This window comes from Bufo bufo, chromosome 2 (assembly GCF_905171765.1).
Source record: "Bufo bufo chromosome 2, aBufBuf1.1, whole genome shotgun sequence".
Classification (NCBI taxonomy): domain Eukaryota; kingdom Metazoa; phylum Chordata; class Amphibia; order Anura; family Bufonidae; genus Bufo; species Bufo bufo.
In genome coordinates this window covers 300205183-300221397 of record NC_053390.1, presented here as the reverse complement: position 1 = coordinate 300221397, position 16215 = coordinate 300205183, and the positions used below count along the sequence as shown (strand labels likewise).

Sequence of the window (16215 nt, the reverse complement as noted above, 5' to 3'; positions counted from 1 at the left end):
AGTTTCATCCTTCTAATGCCTCCTGAGCTGTGATAGGGAGAAAGCTGAAGAAGAAATACACGCCCCCTGAGAAAGGACACTCTTCTTAAGGCTACTTTCACACCTGCGTTCGGGTGTCCGCTCGTGAGCTCCGTTTGAAGGGGCTCACAAGCGGCCCCGAATGCATCCGTCCAGCCCTAATGCATTCTGAGTGGACGCGGATCCGCTCAGAATGCATCAGTCTGGCAGCGTTCAGCCTCCGCTCCGCTCAGCAAGCGGACACCTGAACGCAGCTTGCAGCGTTCTGGTGTCCGCCTGGCCGTGCGGAGGCAAGCGGATCCGTCCAGACTTACAATGGAAGTCAATGGGGACGGATCCGTTTGAAGATGACACAATATGGCTCAATCTTCAAACGGATCCGTCCCCCATTGACTTTCAATGTAAAGTCTGGATGGATCCGTTCAAAAGACATTTCAGATTATTTTAAATGGAAAAGACATAAATATCAGTGACAGATTTTCTGTTCCATCTTATACTATACATACTGACCATGTTCTCAGAGAGAACCAACCTTCTGTAAGTACTTGTTTAATTAAAATATTTGGTGGTCGCCTTAAAGTGGGTAAACTGTTTTTACTGCAACAGTTATGTCAGAAGAGCTGACTGTAATTCCAAACCTTATTACCATAGAAAAAGCCTTCAAAAATGTTTTGAACCTCAACTTCATTTCCTGTTTTATTGCTGCTGCATTCAGGGGAATCAGTAACCAGTTTCCAGGAAATACCAGGGTTCTGAGGAAGCTTGGTCAGGAAATACTAGTTTTAATGGTCACTAACTTTTCACACAACTTTGCATAAATCAATAGTACAAGTGAGCACAAGAAATTTTGTTATATGTCTATTCAGTGAGAAATGTCTAGTTCTCCAGCTGTTTACCAGCCCACCTCCTTTCTAATTGTTTTTCACTTTGAAAAATTTCGTAAAATCCCTGTCCAGGATGGGTCATCTCTGCAGGAGGATCATATTACACATGTCAATGCAAGTCCATAGAGGGAGGAAGTGAACAGGAACTCTGAGACATGTACAGACAAATAGAGACTGCAATACCCACATATGAAGTTTATAGGTAAGCACAAGTGCTTCATTTATAACCATGCAGGTCAGTACTTCTTTGTAATGTCCTCAATGATCCTGGGGCTGCTTCTGAGTGACTGTGAGACAGCTAGGAAGGAGAGTCTCGTCTACTTTGTCTGTGTGCATAGGATGTCAGCCACCCACCATGTCTGAAATAACTGAGAACTAGATATTCAGCAAGCAGGAAAGAGGAAAACTGCTAAAAATGCCAGATACAAGTCATATAATGGTCAGAAATAGTGTTATTCCTGATGTACAGTCGTGGCCAAAAGTTTTGAGAATGACACAAATATTAGTTTTCACAAAGTTTGCTGCTAAACTGCTTTTAGATCTTTGTTTCAGTTGTTTCTGTGATGTAGTAAAATATAATTACACGCACTTCATACGTTTCAAAGGCTTTTATTGACAATTACATGACATTTATGCAAAGAGTCAGTATTTGCAGTGTTGGCCCTTCTTTTTCAGGACCTCTGCAATTCGACTGGGCATGCTCCCAATCAACTTCTGGGCCAATTCCTGACTGATAGCAACCCATTTTTTCATAATCACTTCTTGGAGTTTGTCAGAATTAGTGGGTTTTTGTTTGTCCACCCGCCTCTTGAGGATTGACCACAAGTTCTTAATGGGATTAAGATCTGGGGAGTTTCCAGGCCATGGACCCAAAATGTCAACGTTTTGGTCCCCGAGCCACTTAGTAATGACTTTTGCCTTATGGCACGGTGCTCCATTGTGCTGGAAAATGCATTGTTCTTCACCAAACTGTTGTTGGATTGTTGGAAGAAGTTGCTGTTGGAGGGTGTTTTGGTACCATTCTTTATTCATGGCTGTGTTTTTGGGCAAAATTGTGAGTGAGCCCACTCCCTTGGATGAGAAGCAACCCCACACATGAATGATCTCAGGATGCTTTACTGTTGGCATGACACAGGACTGATAGTAGCGCTCACCTTTTCTTCTCCGGACAAGCCTTTTTCCAGATGCCCCAAACAATCGGAAAGAGGCTTCATCAGAGAATATGACTTTGCCCCAGTCCTCAGCAGTCCATTCACCAAACTTTCTGCAGAAGATCAATCTGTCCCTGATGTTTTTTTTGGAGAGAAGTGGCTTCTTTGCTGCCCTTCTTGACACCAGGCCATCTTCCAAAAGTCTTCGCCTCACTGTGCATGCAGATGCGCTCACACCTGCCTGCTGCCATTCCTGAGCAAGCTCTGCACTGGTGGCACTCCGATCCCGCAGCTGAATCCTCTTTAGGAGACAATCCTGGAGCTTGCTGGACTTTCTTGGACGCCCTGAAGCCTTCTTAACAAGAATTGAACCTCTTTCCTTGAGGTTCTTGATGATCCTATAAATTGTTGATTGAGGTGCAATCTTAGTAGCCACAATATCCTTGCCTGTGAAGCCATTTTTATGCAACGCAATGATGGCTGCACGCGTTTCTTTGCAGGTCACCATGGTTAACAATGGAAGAACAATGATTTCAAGCATCACCCTCCTTTTAACATGTCAAGTCTGCCATTTTAACCCAATCAGCCTGACATAATGATCTCCAGCCTTGTGCTCGTCAACATTCTCACCTGAGTTAACAAGACGATTACTGAAATGATCTCAGCAGGTCCTTTAAAGGGCTTCTGTCACCCCACTAAACTGATTTTTTTTTTTTGTGTACTTATAATCCCTATCCTGCGATATTGCTATACCTTACTTAAAAGAAGAAGGAAAGAATACCGAAACAGGAGCCGCACATCTAAAATGTAAAAAATGTATTCAAGAAAACAGACACGACACAGAAAAAGTTAAAATCGTTGTATACAACAAATTAGGGCCATGTGAACCATGTATCAGCACATGCCACCCTGGCTCACCACAAAGTCATAGGCATGCCCCCACATCAATAAGTATATAACATTATAAAGTGCATGTAATCCATCAACAATGAATAAAAGTTCAGATACTTAACATAGAGGTAGCATGGTGGGGGGTATGCGTGGCGGTCAGGAAAAGAGCCCAACGCGTATCGCCAGACTTGCTGGCTTCCTCAGGAGTGCCTGATTGCTATACCTTATGTTATTAATAATTTTCGTTCAGTAGATTTTGCAAAAAACTTACTTTTATGATATGCTAATTACCTTTCTACAAGCAAGTAGGGCGTCTACTTGCTGGTAGCAGCCGCAGAAAACCGCCCCCTCCTCTGGTTGATTGACAGGGCCAGCCGCGATCTCCTCCTCCGGTGGCCCTGTCAGCATTTCAAAAATCGTGCGCCTGTGTTGATTCGGCGCAGGCGCTCTGAGATAAGGAGGCTCGGCTCCTCAGCACTCCGTCAGTGCGCCTGTGCCGATGACGTCGCCGAATCAACACAGGCGCGCGATTTTTGAAATGCTGACAGGGCTGGCCGGAGGAGGAGATCGCGGCTGGCCCTGTCAATCAAAAAGAGGAGGGGGTGGTTTTCTGTGGCTGCTACCAGCAAGTAGACGCCCTACTTGCTGGTAGAAAGGTAATTAGCATATCATAAAAGTAAGTTTTTTGCAAAATCTACTGAACGAAAATTATTAATAACATAAGGTATAGCAATATCGCAGGATAGGGATTATAAGTACACAAAAAAAAAAATGTTTAGTGGGGTGCCCTTTAATGACAGCAATGAAATGCAGTGGAAAGGTTTTTTTGGCATTAAGTTAATTTTCATGGCAAAGAAGGACTATGCAATTCATCTGATCACTCTTCATAACATTCTGGAGTATATGCAAATTGCTATTATAAAAACTTAAGCAGCAACTTTTCCAATTTCCAATATTTACGTAATTCTTAAAACTTTTGGCCACGACTGTACACACTCTGTTCTATGGATTAATGCAAAGTTTGTTGAAAGTTCAATGATTTTTTAAGACAATACCAACACATCTTGCTTAGACTTACTATGACAATTCACAAATACAGGGATCTATCACTAGAGCTCTTTAGCTGAGCAATTGCTGTTAATGGTATTTTTACATACCTGAAACGAAAACGATTAAGTCTGTTATCTATAATACAATAAACATTGTTATTAACATTTTTATTTTCAAAGGGCATAAATATATGACAAATTGTATTAAATTGTTATTTTCCAGGGTTATATAGACATATTGTCTCTGTTCAGACCCTCCATGAATACAACAGTCACAGCTGTACATTTAGACCTCAGACTGGGCCAAAGTTTCATCCTTTCAACAAACCAATGACGCTAAGCATACAGAGGTGTGGTTTAGGGACAACTCTGTTAATGCTCTTGAGTGGTCCATCCAGAGCCCTGACTTATCAAATATCTCTGGAAAGACCTGCAAATGGCTTTCCAACGACAGTCCTCATCCAACCAGACAGAGCTTGAGAGGATCTGCAGAGAAGAATTTGAGAAAAACCCAACATCCAGGTCTAAACGTTGTGGCATCATGCCCAAGAAGACTGGAGGCTGTAAATCACTGCAAAAGGTGCTTAAACTAAGTACTGTGTATGGTGTCTGAATACTTATGTAAATGCAAGATTTTAGCTTTCCCTCTTTAATAAATTAGCAAAGATTTCTAACATTCTGTTTTACTTTGTCATTATGGGGTATTGAAAGCAGAATGATTGGGAATATTATGATTTTTTCCCCACAAAGCCACAACATCACAAAATAAGTAAAAAGTGAAGTAAAGTGATCTGTACAGACCAATAAGTGGCACTATTATTAGGCTTAGTGGCCAGTGCGAAAACTGCATGATTGCATGTTTTTTTTTAAATATAGATATTGACATGGAAAATTAAAAATAACATCAAATATTCTTTAAAATAAATGTGAATAAAATGTAAAATAAAAACATGATTTAAACAATAGGTCATATTTTGATGACACTTCCCTTTAACCCATTCAAGCGACAGCCAGTTTGGACCAAATGCCGGAGCCTTTATGCATAAAAAATCCAAAATTTGCATAAAATCTTGAAAAATTTACTATTTTCAAAATTAGAATTTCTCCACTTTTAAGACAAATAGTAATACTTCATTAAATAGTTATCATGTAACATTCCCCATATGTCTACTTTATGTTTGCATCATTTTGTAAATGTCATTTTATTTTTTCAGGAAGTTAGAAGGCTTAGAAGTTTAGAAGCAAATAAATATTTTTTTAAGAAAATTGCCAAAACCCTCTTTTTTAAGGACCAGGACAGTTCTGAAGTCACTTTGTGGAGCTTACATAGTAGAAACCACCCCTATTTTACCTCATTTTAGAAACTACACTCCTCAAGTTATTATTTATTATTTAAAACTGATTTTACAAACTGTGTTAGGTGTTCCACAAGAATTAATGGAGGGGACATTTTAAAATTTCATTTTTTGGTGCAGATTTTCCATTTTAATAAAATTTTTCCTGTAACACAGAAGGGAAGGAGGGGCATCAGGATTTTCTAACGTGTAATTTTCTGAAATAGTTTTTAGGGGTCATAACATTTTTATTTCTTCACCAATATAGCTGTGTGGGGGCTTGTTTTTTTGCGGGACGAGCTGTAGTTTTTGTTGGTATCATTTTGGGGTACATATGTCTTTTTGTTCACTTTTTATGAAAAAATTTGTGAAGGTAAGGCTCCATTCACACGTCCGTGGTGTGTTGCAGACCCGCAAATTGCGGGTCCACAACACACCCGCCCGCCACCCCTATAGAAATGCCTATTCTTGTCCGCAGCTGCGGACAAGAATAGGACATGTTCTATCTTTTGCAGAGCTGCGGACCCGAAGATCGGGGCCGCCCTCCGCAATTGCGGATGCAGACAGCACACTGTGTGTTGTCCGCATCCATTCCGTCCCCATAGAGAATGAATAGGTCCGCACCCGTTCCGCAAAATTGCGGAACGGATGCGGACCCATTTTGCGGACGTGTGAATGGAGCCTTAAAGTTGGTACAAATGGCAATTCTGTCAGTGATTTTTATTTTTATTTTTTATGGGGTTCCTCTTGCGGTAAATATGATATGATAATTTTATTCTGTGCGTTGATATGGTTATGGGGATACCAAATTTCTATAGTTTATGTTTTACTACTTTTTCAGTATAAAATCAGTTTTGTGTTAAAAATAAAAGATATTTTGCATTATCATATACTTAAATCCATAGCTTTTTTACTTTTTCACCAGTGTAGCTGTGTGGGGGCTTGTTTTTTGTGGGATGGTCTGTAGTTTTATTAGTATCATTTTGGGATATACACGTCTTTTCGATCACTTTTTATTTGTGAAGGTGAATTGGGTAAAATGGCAATTGTGTCATTTTTTATTTTTTTATGGGGTTCCTCTCTCGGTAAATATGATATCATAATTTTATTCTGTGTTGATACGGTTATGGCGATACCAAACCTATATAGTTTTTTTATGTTTTAACACTTTTTCAGGATAAAACCCCTTTTGTGTTAAAAATAAATGATATTTTGCATCGCCATATACTAGTCCATATACTAGTCCATAACCTCTTATATTTTCACCAATGTAGCTGTGTGGAGGCATGTTTTTTTGCGAGACAGGCTGTAGTTTTTATTGGCATTGTTTTTGGGTACATATGTCTTTTTGGTCAGTTTTTATACCATTTTTTGTGGAGGTGAAGTGGGAAAAAATGTCAATTCTGTCAGTGTTTTTTATTTTTATGGGGTTCCTCTTGTGTGTAATATGATATGATAATTTTATTGGGTTGATACGGTTATAACGATACCAAATTTATATAGTCTATTTATTTTTTACTACTTTTTCAGCCTAAAATTCCTTTTGAGTTAAAACTAAATGATATTTTTTGTGTAGGTGAGGTGACAAAAACAGAAATTTCGTCATTGTTTTCTACATAAATTTTTTACAGCGTTCACCGTGCAGGATTAGTAACATGATACTTTTATAGATCATGTCGTTACAATACCAATTATTTGTAGTTTTTTTTTTTTTTTTAATGACTTATAAATAAACAGATACGAGAAAAGACAATTTAAATTTTATTTTTATTTAAAAAAAATATGTAATTGTTTTTTTTTTTTTACTTTTTATTTTACACCTTTTTTTTTTTTTATCAAGACCCATTTGGATCTTGACGATCTAGTGGGCCTGATGGTTATACACTGCATTTCAATAGTCATCTATTGCAATGCACAGTATAGTCTGTATTACATTTACACTAAGGCTGATCAGACCCTCAGATCAGCCTTAGGTACATGGCAGCCCGGACGCCGCTGCCATCTCAGCAGCGGTGGCTGATGGAAGAGAGAAGGAGCTCCCTCTCAACTCCATGGATGCCGTGGGAAGCTACTGACCACAGCATCTATGGGGGTTAAACGGCCGAGATCGGTGCCCACACCGATTTCAGCAGTAGCAGCAGAGTGTCAGCTGTAAGTTATAGCTGACACTCTCTGCTGATGGCGGCGGCTCTGTTCCTGAGCCGCTGCCATCATAGCTGGCAAGAAAGGAAGAAGCTGCAGGGGGCAATGGGGGCATCAGGAGGTATATGGGGAACAATGGCAGCATATGGGGGGCTAATGATTATCAGGGGCATGTAGCAGTCATGCCTGATTTCAGGCCCTGATCTCCAGCGTGGAGACCGGCCTGAAACCGGCATTTTCTCAATGGAGCTCTCCGATTGGTTAGTCTGAAGCGCAAAGGGGAGAGCAGAGAATCCAGAGCTTTGACACTTTATAGTGTAACAGCCTCAGTAAGCAGATTGGACGTGACTGTATGTCCAAATGCAGTAAGTTACTTGCGATTTGGACGGACAGTTATGTCTAAATGCGTGAAGGGGTTAAACAAATGTTCTGAGCCAAGCACCCCAACACATCATCCAAAACAATCCATATGGTGGAAGTGGGAGACACTCTGACAGTGGCTCTGCTGGACTCAGGTAGTCTGGTGTCCCTGGTAAGAGCTACCCTGGTGTGGCCCGCTGAGTATACTGGCCAGAAAGTTGGGGTGATGTGCATCCAAGAAGACTTAAAAGACTACCCCACTGCTCTGGTGTCTCTAACCATGGTGGCCAGCAGGTGGACCCACTAGGTGGCCGTCGCCACAAATCTACACTATGAACTAATACCAGGGAGAGACTTCCCGGGCTTCCCGGCCCTGTGGCCTGCTATGAGAGTTACCGATACCCATTAGTCAGTGGTAACCCCAGCAGAGTGGCCTTGCTCAGGCGGGATGTCAGAACCCTGGGAACCCAAGGCCGAAGGGCCAGCGGTAGGGGTGACCGCCACTTCGGTAGAAGAGAGGGAGACGACCCCGCTGAATGTGATAGTGGGAGATGTGAAGGACTTGCCGCCGGGTCCTGAATTGGCAGACCTCAATGTCTCTGGGGATAATATCGGTACAGCACAACACCGGATCCCAACACTATCCTGAGCCTGGGAGAATGTATTAATAGTTGATGGCGAACCACAACAACCTGCGGCCGAGTCGGTGTTTCCCCTTTTTGTGATTCAGCAGAATATGCTATATCGGGTAAACCAACTATCGAGTGAGCATGTTGAACAATTGGTGGTGCTCAAGGCGTATTGAAAACTCGTATTAGAGCTAGCCCACCAACATGATCTTGGGGGTCACCTGGGTTCGCAGAAAATGCAAGACCGTATACTACAGCAGTTTTACTGGCCCAGCGTGTTTAGAGAGGTGGAAGAGTTTAGCAAGTCTTGCCCGACCTACCAGATAGCTAGCCCCCAGTCACATTTTCATAGTCCCCTATTACCTCTCCCGATTATCGAGGTTCCGTTTGAGCAAATCGCTATGGATCTCATAGGCCCAGTACCGAAGTCCGCTAGAGGGCACCAACAAATCTTGGTCATCCTAGACTATGCCACTCGGTACTCGGAGGCGATGCCACTGCGACATACATTGGCCAAACTCATAGCTAAGGAGTTAATGGAGATGTTTTCCCAAGTAGGACTACCTAAAGAGGTTCTTACCGACCAGGGGACCGCTTTTATGTCCAAGGTCATGAGGGAACTCTGTAAGTTGCTGCACATAAAACACCTACGGATAGTCTGGTAGAGAGGTTTAACCAAACTTTAAAAAATATATTAAAAAGGCTGGTGTCTAAAGATCTGAGGGACTGGAACCTTCTTCTGCCCTATCTCATGTTCGCAGTGCGAGAGGTGCCCCAGGCATCTACTGGGTTCTCGCCCTTCAAACTGCTATATGGCAGACATCCCCGTTGTCAGTTGGACAAAGCCAAAGAGGCATGGGAACAACAATCCCCTTCGTATAAAAGTGTCATTGAATACGTCACCCAGATGCAAGAATGGATAGAGACAGTATTGCCTCTTTTTAGGGTGCATATGGAGGCAGCTCAGCAAGCCCACAGTCGGATCTATAATCGGCAGTCTCGGGTCCGGATCTTTAACTCCAGTGATCGGGTTTTGGTTCTGGTACCGACCGTGGACAGTAAGTTCCTGGCTTGGTGGCAGGGGCCCTACGAGGTACTAGAGAAAGTTGGAGATGTAAACTACAAGGTACACCAGCCAGGGAGGCGAAAGCCGGAGCAGGTTTACCATGTTAATTTACTAAAACCTTGGAAAGATAGGGAGACCTCTACTGAAGACAGCCCGTGGCCGGGTTTTCTAGGGGAAGAGGTTCCGGCCCCTCTGTCTGATGCAAGGGAAGTGGTTGCCACAGTAAAAATTGCTGACAGCCTCGCCTTTAAACAGGCTCTGGAGGCCAGGGAGTTCGTGACAACGCAAACCAGCATGACATTGTCTGAGCCTCAGGCAAAAGTCCGTTTAAAGCCATACCGGGTACCCGAGGCTCGGCAACAAGCAATCTCGGAGGAAGTGCAGCTAATGCTGCAGCTAGACGTCATCGAGGAGTCTAACAGTGAGTGGGCCAGTCCTATAGTCTTAATATCCAAGCCGGATGGGACGTTACGGTTTTGTAATGATTTTTGTAAACTGAACGAGATTTCTAAATTTGATGCATATCCCATGCCCCGGGTGGATGAGCTAATCGAGGGGTTAGGACAAGCATGGTATTTCTCTGTTTTGGACCTCACAAAAGGGTACTGGCAGGTGCCCTTAACGGAGAATGCCAAAGAGAAAACTGCCTTCATCACACCTGAGGGCCTATATCAGTATAAGGTGTTACCCTTTGGTCTGCATGGCGCCCCTGCCACTTTTCAATGACTAATGGACATTGTGCTTCGTCCACATCATCGGTACGCCTCGGCTTATCTGGACGATATTGTCATTCATAGTACCGACTGGGAGAGTCACCTGCCCAAAGTGCAGGCCGTAGTGGACTCCCTTCGGAAGGCTGGATTAACCGCTAACCCAAAAAAATGTGCGATAGTGTTAGAGGAGACTAAATACCTTTGGGCACGGAGTCATCAAACCCCAATTAAACAAAATAGAGGCAATATGGAATTGGCTCCGACCTGCCACCACTAGGCAAGTAAAGTCTTTCCTGGGAATGGTGGGCTATTACATGAGGTTTGTCCCCCACTTTGCTACGGTGGCCGCGCCATTAACAGGGCTCTTGAAGGGACATAAGTCAGTGATGGTTCGCTGGGATGATCAGGCGGAAGAGGCTTTCTACGCTTTGCAGTCGGCCCTGTGTGGGCCCAACGGTTCTGGTGACGTCCGACTTCAAGAGGGAATTCGTAGTACAGACGGATGCCTCTGAGGAAGGCTTTGGTGCTGTACTGTCTCAGGAAGTCAAATGGGAGGAGCATCCCATTGTCTTCCTAAGCCGCAAGCTCACTCCAGCCAAGACCAGGTACAGTATGGTGGAGAGAGAGTGCCTGGCTATCAAGTGGGCACTCGAGTCTCGAGTCTCGCTACTATTTGTTGGGGAGAAAGTTCAGCCTGGTGACCAACCATTCCCCTCTCAAGTGGATGAGCCAGGACAAAGAGAGAAATGCCCAGGTCACCAGATGGTTTTTATCCCTATAGAACTTCAAGTTCTCAGTAGAACACAGGGCAGGCCGGTTGCAGGGAAACGCGGGTGCTCTGTCCCAGGTACACTGTCTGGTGAGTGTTCACACCCTCAGGATTTGTCTTCCCAAACCACAGTGAAGGGTGTGGTTTGGGAAGACAGGTATTTTCCTCCCAGTGTGTGCTGCTGTGCTGATTTGCAGCCAAGTTGGGTCAAACACTGGACTGGATCTCAAGTGCCGGTCCGGTTTTGGCAATACCTAGCTGTCCTTAAAATACAGCTCAGCAGGAATCTATCTCTGTGTTGGGATCTGAGGCTTATGCTGGGATGGAGGGCTGAGACCCGTGTGTCAGGGAAACAGGCCCCCTAAAGCCTGCTATGGACTGTTTGAGGCAGAACTGCCAGCAAGGTGTGAACCAACACCAAAAAACCTACAAGGTGATTTTTGCTGTATGAACTTGCCATTGTGTGTAAATTAACACCAAGACTGCAAAGTGACGTTTTGATGTATGAACTTGCCATTGTGTGTGAATTAACATCAAGACTGCAAAGGGACGTTTTGTGAACTTGCCTCGTGTGTGATTAAACACTGAAGTTTGATTTAAGAACTGGTAATTTGTCTCTGTACTGCGTCCACTTACCCTGCCTACCAGAGCGAATCCCCACAATACCTTTATAGTTTGTGGAAAAATTGCAGTGTCCACTTATGCAAACATGATATAAACATATCTATAGAAACCTGAAACTGACACTTTGACATTGTTTTAACATTGTCACTATCGTTGAGCGAACCCGAACTGTAAAGTTCAGGTTCGTACCGAACTTTAGGATTTTTGGACCCCGGACCCGAACTTTTCAGTAAAAGTTTGGGTTTGGGTTCGGAGTTCGGCGAGTTAATGGTGCTTTTTGAAAGGCTGCAGAGCAGCCAATCAACAAGCGTTTAACTCGTGTGCCCTTAGAAGCCATCACAGCCAAGCACACTAATGGTATGGCTGTGATTGGCCAGTGCAGCATGTGACCCAGCCTCTATATAAGCTGGAATCACGTAGCGCTTCACGTCACTCTGCTCTTATTAGTGTAGGGATAGGATGCTGCTGCTGTGAGGGAGAGAATAGGAAAGAATCTTTTATCAGAAGTGCTTGTTAACTCAACGATCTACAGTGACTTTGTTTTGTGGGTGCAGTGCACAATTTTTTTACCCTGCCCTGAGCCCAGTGACACAGAAAAATAACTTTTAACCGTCTGTTAGTTAGGTGGGGGTCGGCGGCCATTTTATGCAATTTCAGTGCACCCGCACAGCATATGTGCATTTGTGACAGTTAAGTACAAGCTTGAAATACTGCAATTATATTCTGGGTTTAAAAAAATCACCCATTTTTTGCAAGACCCTACATCTGGGTCCTTTGCTGCATCTGTCACAGTGAAATCCAAGCTTGAAATACTGCAATAATATTCATGGTTTAAAAATAACCCTTTTTTTGCAAATATTCTACATCTGGGTCCTTTGCTGCATTTGTCACAGTGAAATCCAAGCTTGAAATACTGCACTAATATTCTGGGTTTAAAAAAACACCCATTTTTGGCAATACCCTGGAAAAGTAGTGGTGGCTGGGCACGACGTACTGTGGGACAGCCACCGCCATAAGGCTTTTAAAACTCTCCGTCTCCACCAGGCGGAATGACAGCATTTCAAAGGACAGTAATTTTGAAATGCTGGCATTCAGGGCCAGGGATCGCGGGTGGGTAGGGGGATACTTCCTCTTTCGCTCCAGTGTTTGGGAGATAGAGAGTTGAACGCTTCCATGGGACATTGTGGAGATGCTTGGTATCCCAAGTGGTGGAGTTGCTGGCAGATCCTCTGTTTGCAGGGTGGCAGGTGGCACTGTCACTCCAGAGGTGGATGAAGAGGCCAAGACTGCAGCAGAAGAGGAAGCAGGAGGAGCCTGGTTTTTGAGGCGTCTATTCCACTGCAGCTTGTGCTTTGCACTTAGCTGTCTGGTTATGCAGGTTGTGCTCAGGTTGAGAAATGTATGCCTCGCTTCAGGCTCTGATTCCACAGCGTGCAAACCACTCGTGTCTTGTCGTCAGCACATTGTCTGAAAAACTGCCACGGCAGGGAACTCCTTGGAGCTCGCTTTGGTGTGCTCGGTCCCTTGCTGCGGAGGGCAGTAGCAGGCATACTGTCTAGGGGATGGCCGCTCCGCTTTTGCACCCTGTTGCCTCTTCTGCTGTGCTGGTGGCTCTGTGAGACCACCGCCTCTTCCTCTGAACTACACAGGTCACTCACATGACCTTGATTCCATGTGAGGTCGAGGACCTCATAGTCCTCCACATCATCTTCCACCCAGTCTTCACCCCTGCCCTCCTTGTCGGTCTGCACACTGTAGAAATCCACAGCAGTTGGCACCTGTGTTTCGTCATCATCTGAGACGTGCTGCGGTGGTCCTCCCATGTACTCATCCTGAAACATAAGTGGTTGGGCATCGGTGCACTCAATCTCTTCCACTTCTGGGGATGGGCTATGTGGATGGCCCTGGGAAACCCTGCTAGCAGAGTCATCAAATAGCAGAAGAGACTGCTCCATGACTTGGGGCTCAGACTGCTTGGCTGATTTGCAAGAGGGTGAGGTGATAATTTTTGGCTGTGATATAACCCTGCTCTACCTAGTGGACAGGTTAATACATTTCACAAATTTGTCTGTTACATTGTCTGGTGACATTCACAATTTTTGGCTGTGATATACCCCTGCTCTACCTAGTGGACAGGTTAATAAATTTCACTAATTTGTCTGTTACATTGTCGGGTGAAATTCACCAATTTTTGGCTGTGATATACCCCTGCTCTACCTAGTGGACAAGGAAATACATTTCACAAATTCGTCTGTTACATTCTTGGGTGACATTTTACATTTTTTGTCGTGAATAAACCCCTACTCTGCATAGGTGACAGGGACCTAAATTGCAAAAAATCTTCTGTTACATTGTCAGGTGACATTTTACCAATTTTGCCATATACAAACCCCTGCTCTGCATAGGTGACTGGAACCTTATTTTTTGTAAAATCGTCTGTTGAATTGGTGGGTGACATGAACACAGTTTTGCCGTGAATAAACCCCTGCTCTACAAAGTTGACAGGGCCCGAAATTTTAAAAAATCATCTGTTCCATTGGTGGGTGACATTAACCCATTTTTGCCGATGAAAAACCCTGCTCTGCATAGTTGACAGGGACTTAAATTTGTAAAATTCGGCTTTAATTGGCCCTTTCATTCGATCCTTCCGCTTTAATAACTTGTCCAACATTTCAGCTCGATCACATTGCAGCCATGGACCTCCTTTAGATGTGGTATCCCTTTCTCACGCTCCCTCTCTGGTGTGGAACCCTGATTCGCCGCTAACCGTGATCAACATGGTAGGCGCAGAAAAGAACATCGAAAGTTGATAGAGCAGATATCCAATTGGATCGTGGACATCACGGGGACGTGCGACATGGTGGAGCAGTATGTATGCACACGCCTACACGTACTGACTGATGGGTCTGCCCCCTTCAACTTCTGGGTCTCCAAATTGGGCACATGGCCTGAGCTTGCCCTTAATGCCTTGGAGGTGCTGGCCTGCCCTGCAGCCAGTGTATTGTCTGAATATTTGTTTAGCACGGCTGGAGGGGGTTATCACAGGTTATATTTCCCAATGTTTTGGGGTGTACCCTAATTTAAACAAAAAATAATAATAATAAATTAAAACCAAAAACCAGTGTAGGCTACCTCCTCCTCCACCGCCGCTTCCACCTACACCGCCACATCCAACCCCTCTTCAACCTCCTACTCCATATGGACCTCGTCCTCCTAGATCAATATTATTATTTTATTTTATTTTGTGTATTTTATATAATTTTAACCTTTTAAGGACACATGACGTACCGGTACGCGGGCGGTGATCGGAACCCGGTGCCTGCTCAAATCATTGAGCAGGCACCTTGGCTAAATGCGCGGGGGGGTCCCGTGAACTCAGACCTGTGGTTTGCGGCTTTGCCTGCGGTTTGCGGTGGCGATCGGCGGTGCCATCGGGTTCCCATGCGGCTGTAGGAGGGACCCGATGGCATGGAAGGCAGCGCGATGCCTAAGGATCTCACAGGCCGGAAGCTGTATGAGTAATACTCACTGTATTACTCAAACAGCCAATGCATTCTAATACAGTATTAGATCGCATTGTAAAGGATTAGACCATCAAAAGTTCAAGTCCCAAAGTGGGACAAAAAATAAAGTAAAAAAAAGTTGAAAAATAAAGTTTTCCCTCCAAAAAATTAAAAGTTTCAAGTAAAAATAAACAAAAACGTCATTTTCCCCAAATAAAGTAAAAAAAAATTGGTAAAAAATAGGGAGAAAAAAAAGTATACATATTAGGTATCGCTGCATCCGTATCGAACGGCTCTATAAACATATCACATGACCTAACCCCTCAGATGAACACCGTAAAAAATAAAAAATAAAAACTGTGCTAAATAAACCATTTTTTTGTCACCTTACATCACAAAAAGTACAACAGCAAGCGATCAAAAAGGCATTTGCCCACCAAAACAGTACCAATCTAACCGTCACCTCATCCCGCAAAAAATGAGCCCCTACCTGAGACAATCGCCCAAAAAATAAAAAGGCTATGGCTCGGAATATGGAGACACTAAAACATCATTTTTTTTGTTTTAAAAAAGCTGTTATTGTGTAAAACTTACATAAATAAATAAAAAGTATACATATTAGGTATGGCCGCGTCCATATCGACCGGCAATATAAAAATATCACATGACCTAACCCCTCAGATGAACACCGTAAAAAATTAAAAATTAAAACTGTGCTAAATAAACCATTTTTTGTCACCTTACATCACAAAAAGTGTAATAGCAAGCGATCAAAAAGTTATATGCACCCCAAAATAGTGCCAATCAAACCGTCATCTCATCCCGCAAAAATCATACCCTACTCAAGGTAATCGCCCAAAAACTGAAAAAATTATGGCTCTCAGACTATGGAAACACTAAAATATGATTTTTTTTGCTTCAAAAATGAAATCATTGTGTAAAACTTACATAAATAAAAAAAAAAGTATACATATTAGGTATCGCCGCATCCGTGACAATCTGGTCTATAAAAATATCACATGAGCTAACCTGTCAGATGAATGTTGTAAATAACAAAAAATAAAAAACGGTGCCAAAACAGC

The 16215-nt window shown here is 43.4% G+C and overlaps 1 protein-coding gene across 6 annotated transcripts in view; it reads right to left on the bottom strand.

Annotated features, from left to right (window-relative positions):
* LOC120988984 (Fc receptor-like protein 5) overlaps positions 1–16215 on the bottom strand; it is a 157282-nt gene that overhangs the window by 12726 nt on the left and 128341 nt on the right. For all 6 annotated transcript variants that reach the window (XR_005776211.1, XM_040416817.1, XM_040416819.1 and 3 more), the window contains one exon: positions 4102–4129. Coding sequence is in view for 5 of the 6 variants with exons in the window: in XM_040416817.1 (XP_040272751.1) it covers positions 4102–4129 (28 nt within the window). In the remaining variant the exon portion in view is untranslated. The remainder of the gene's footprint in view (positions 1–4101; positions 4130–16215) is intronic.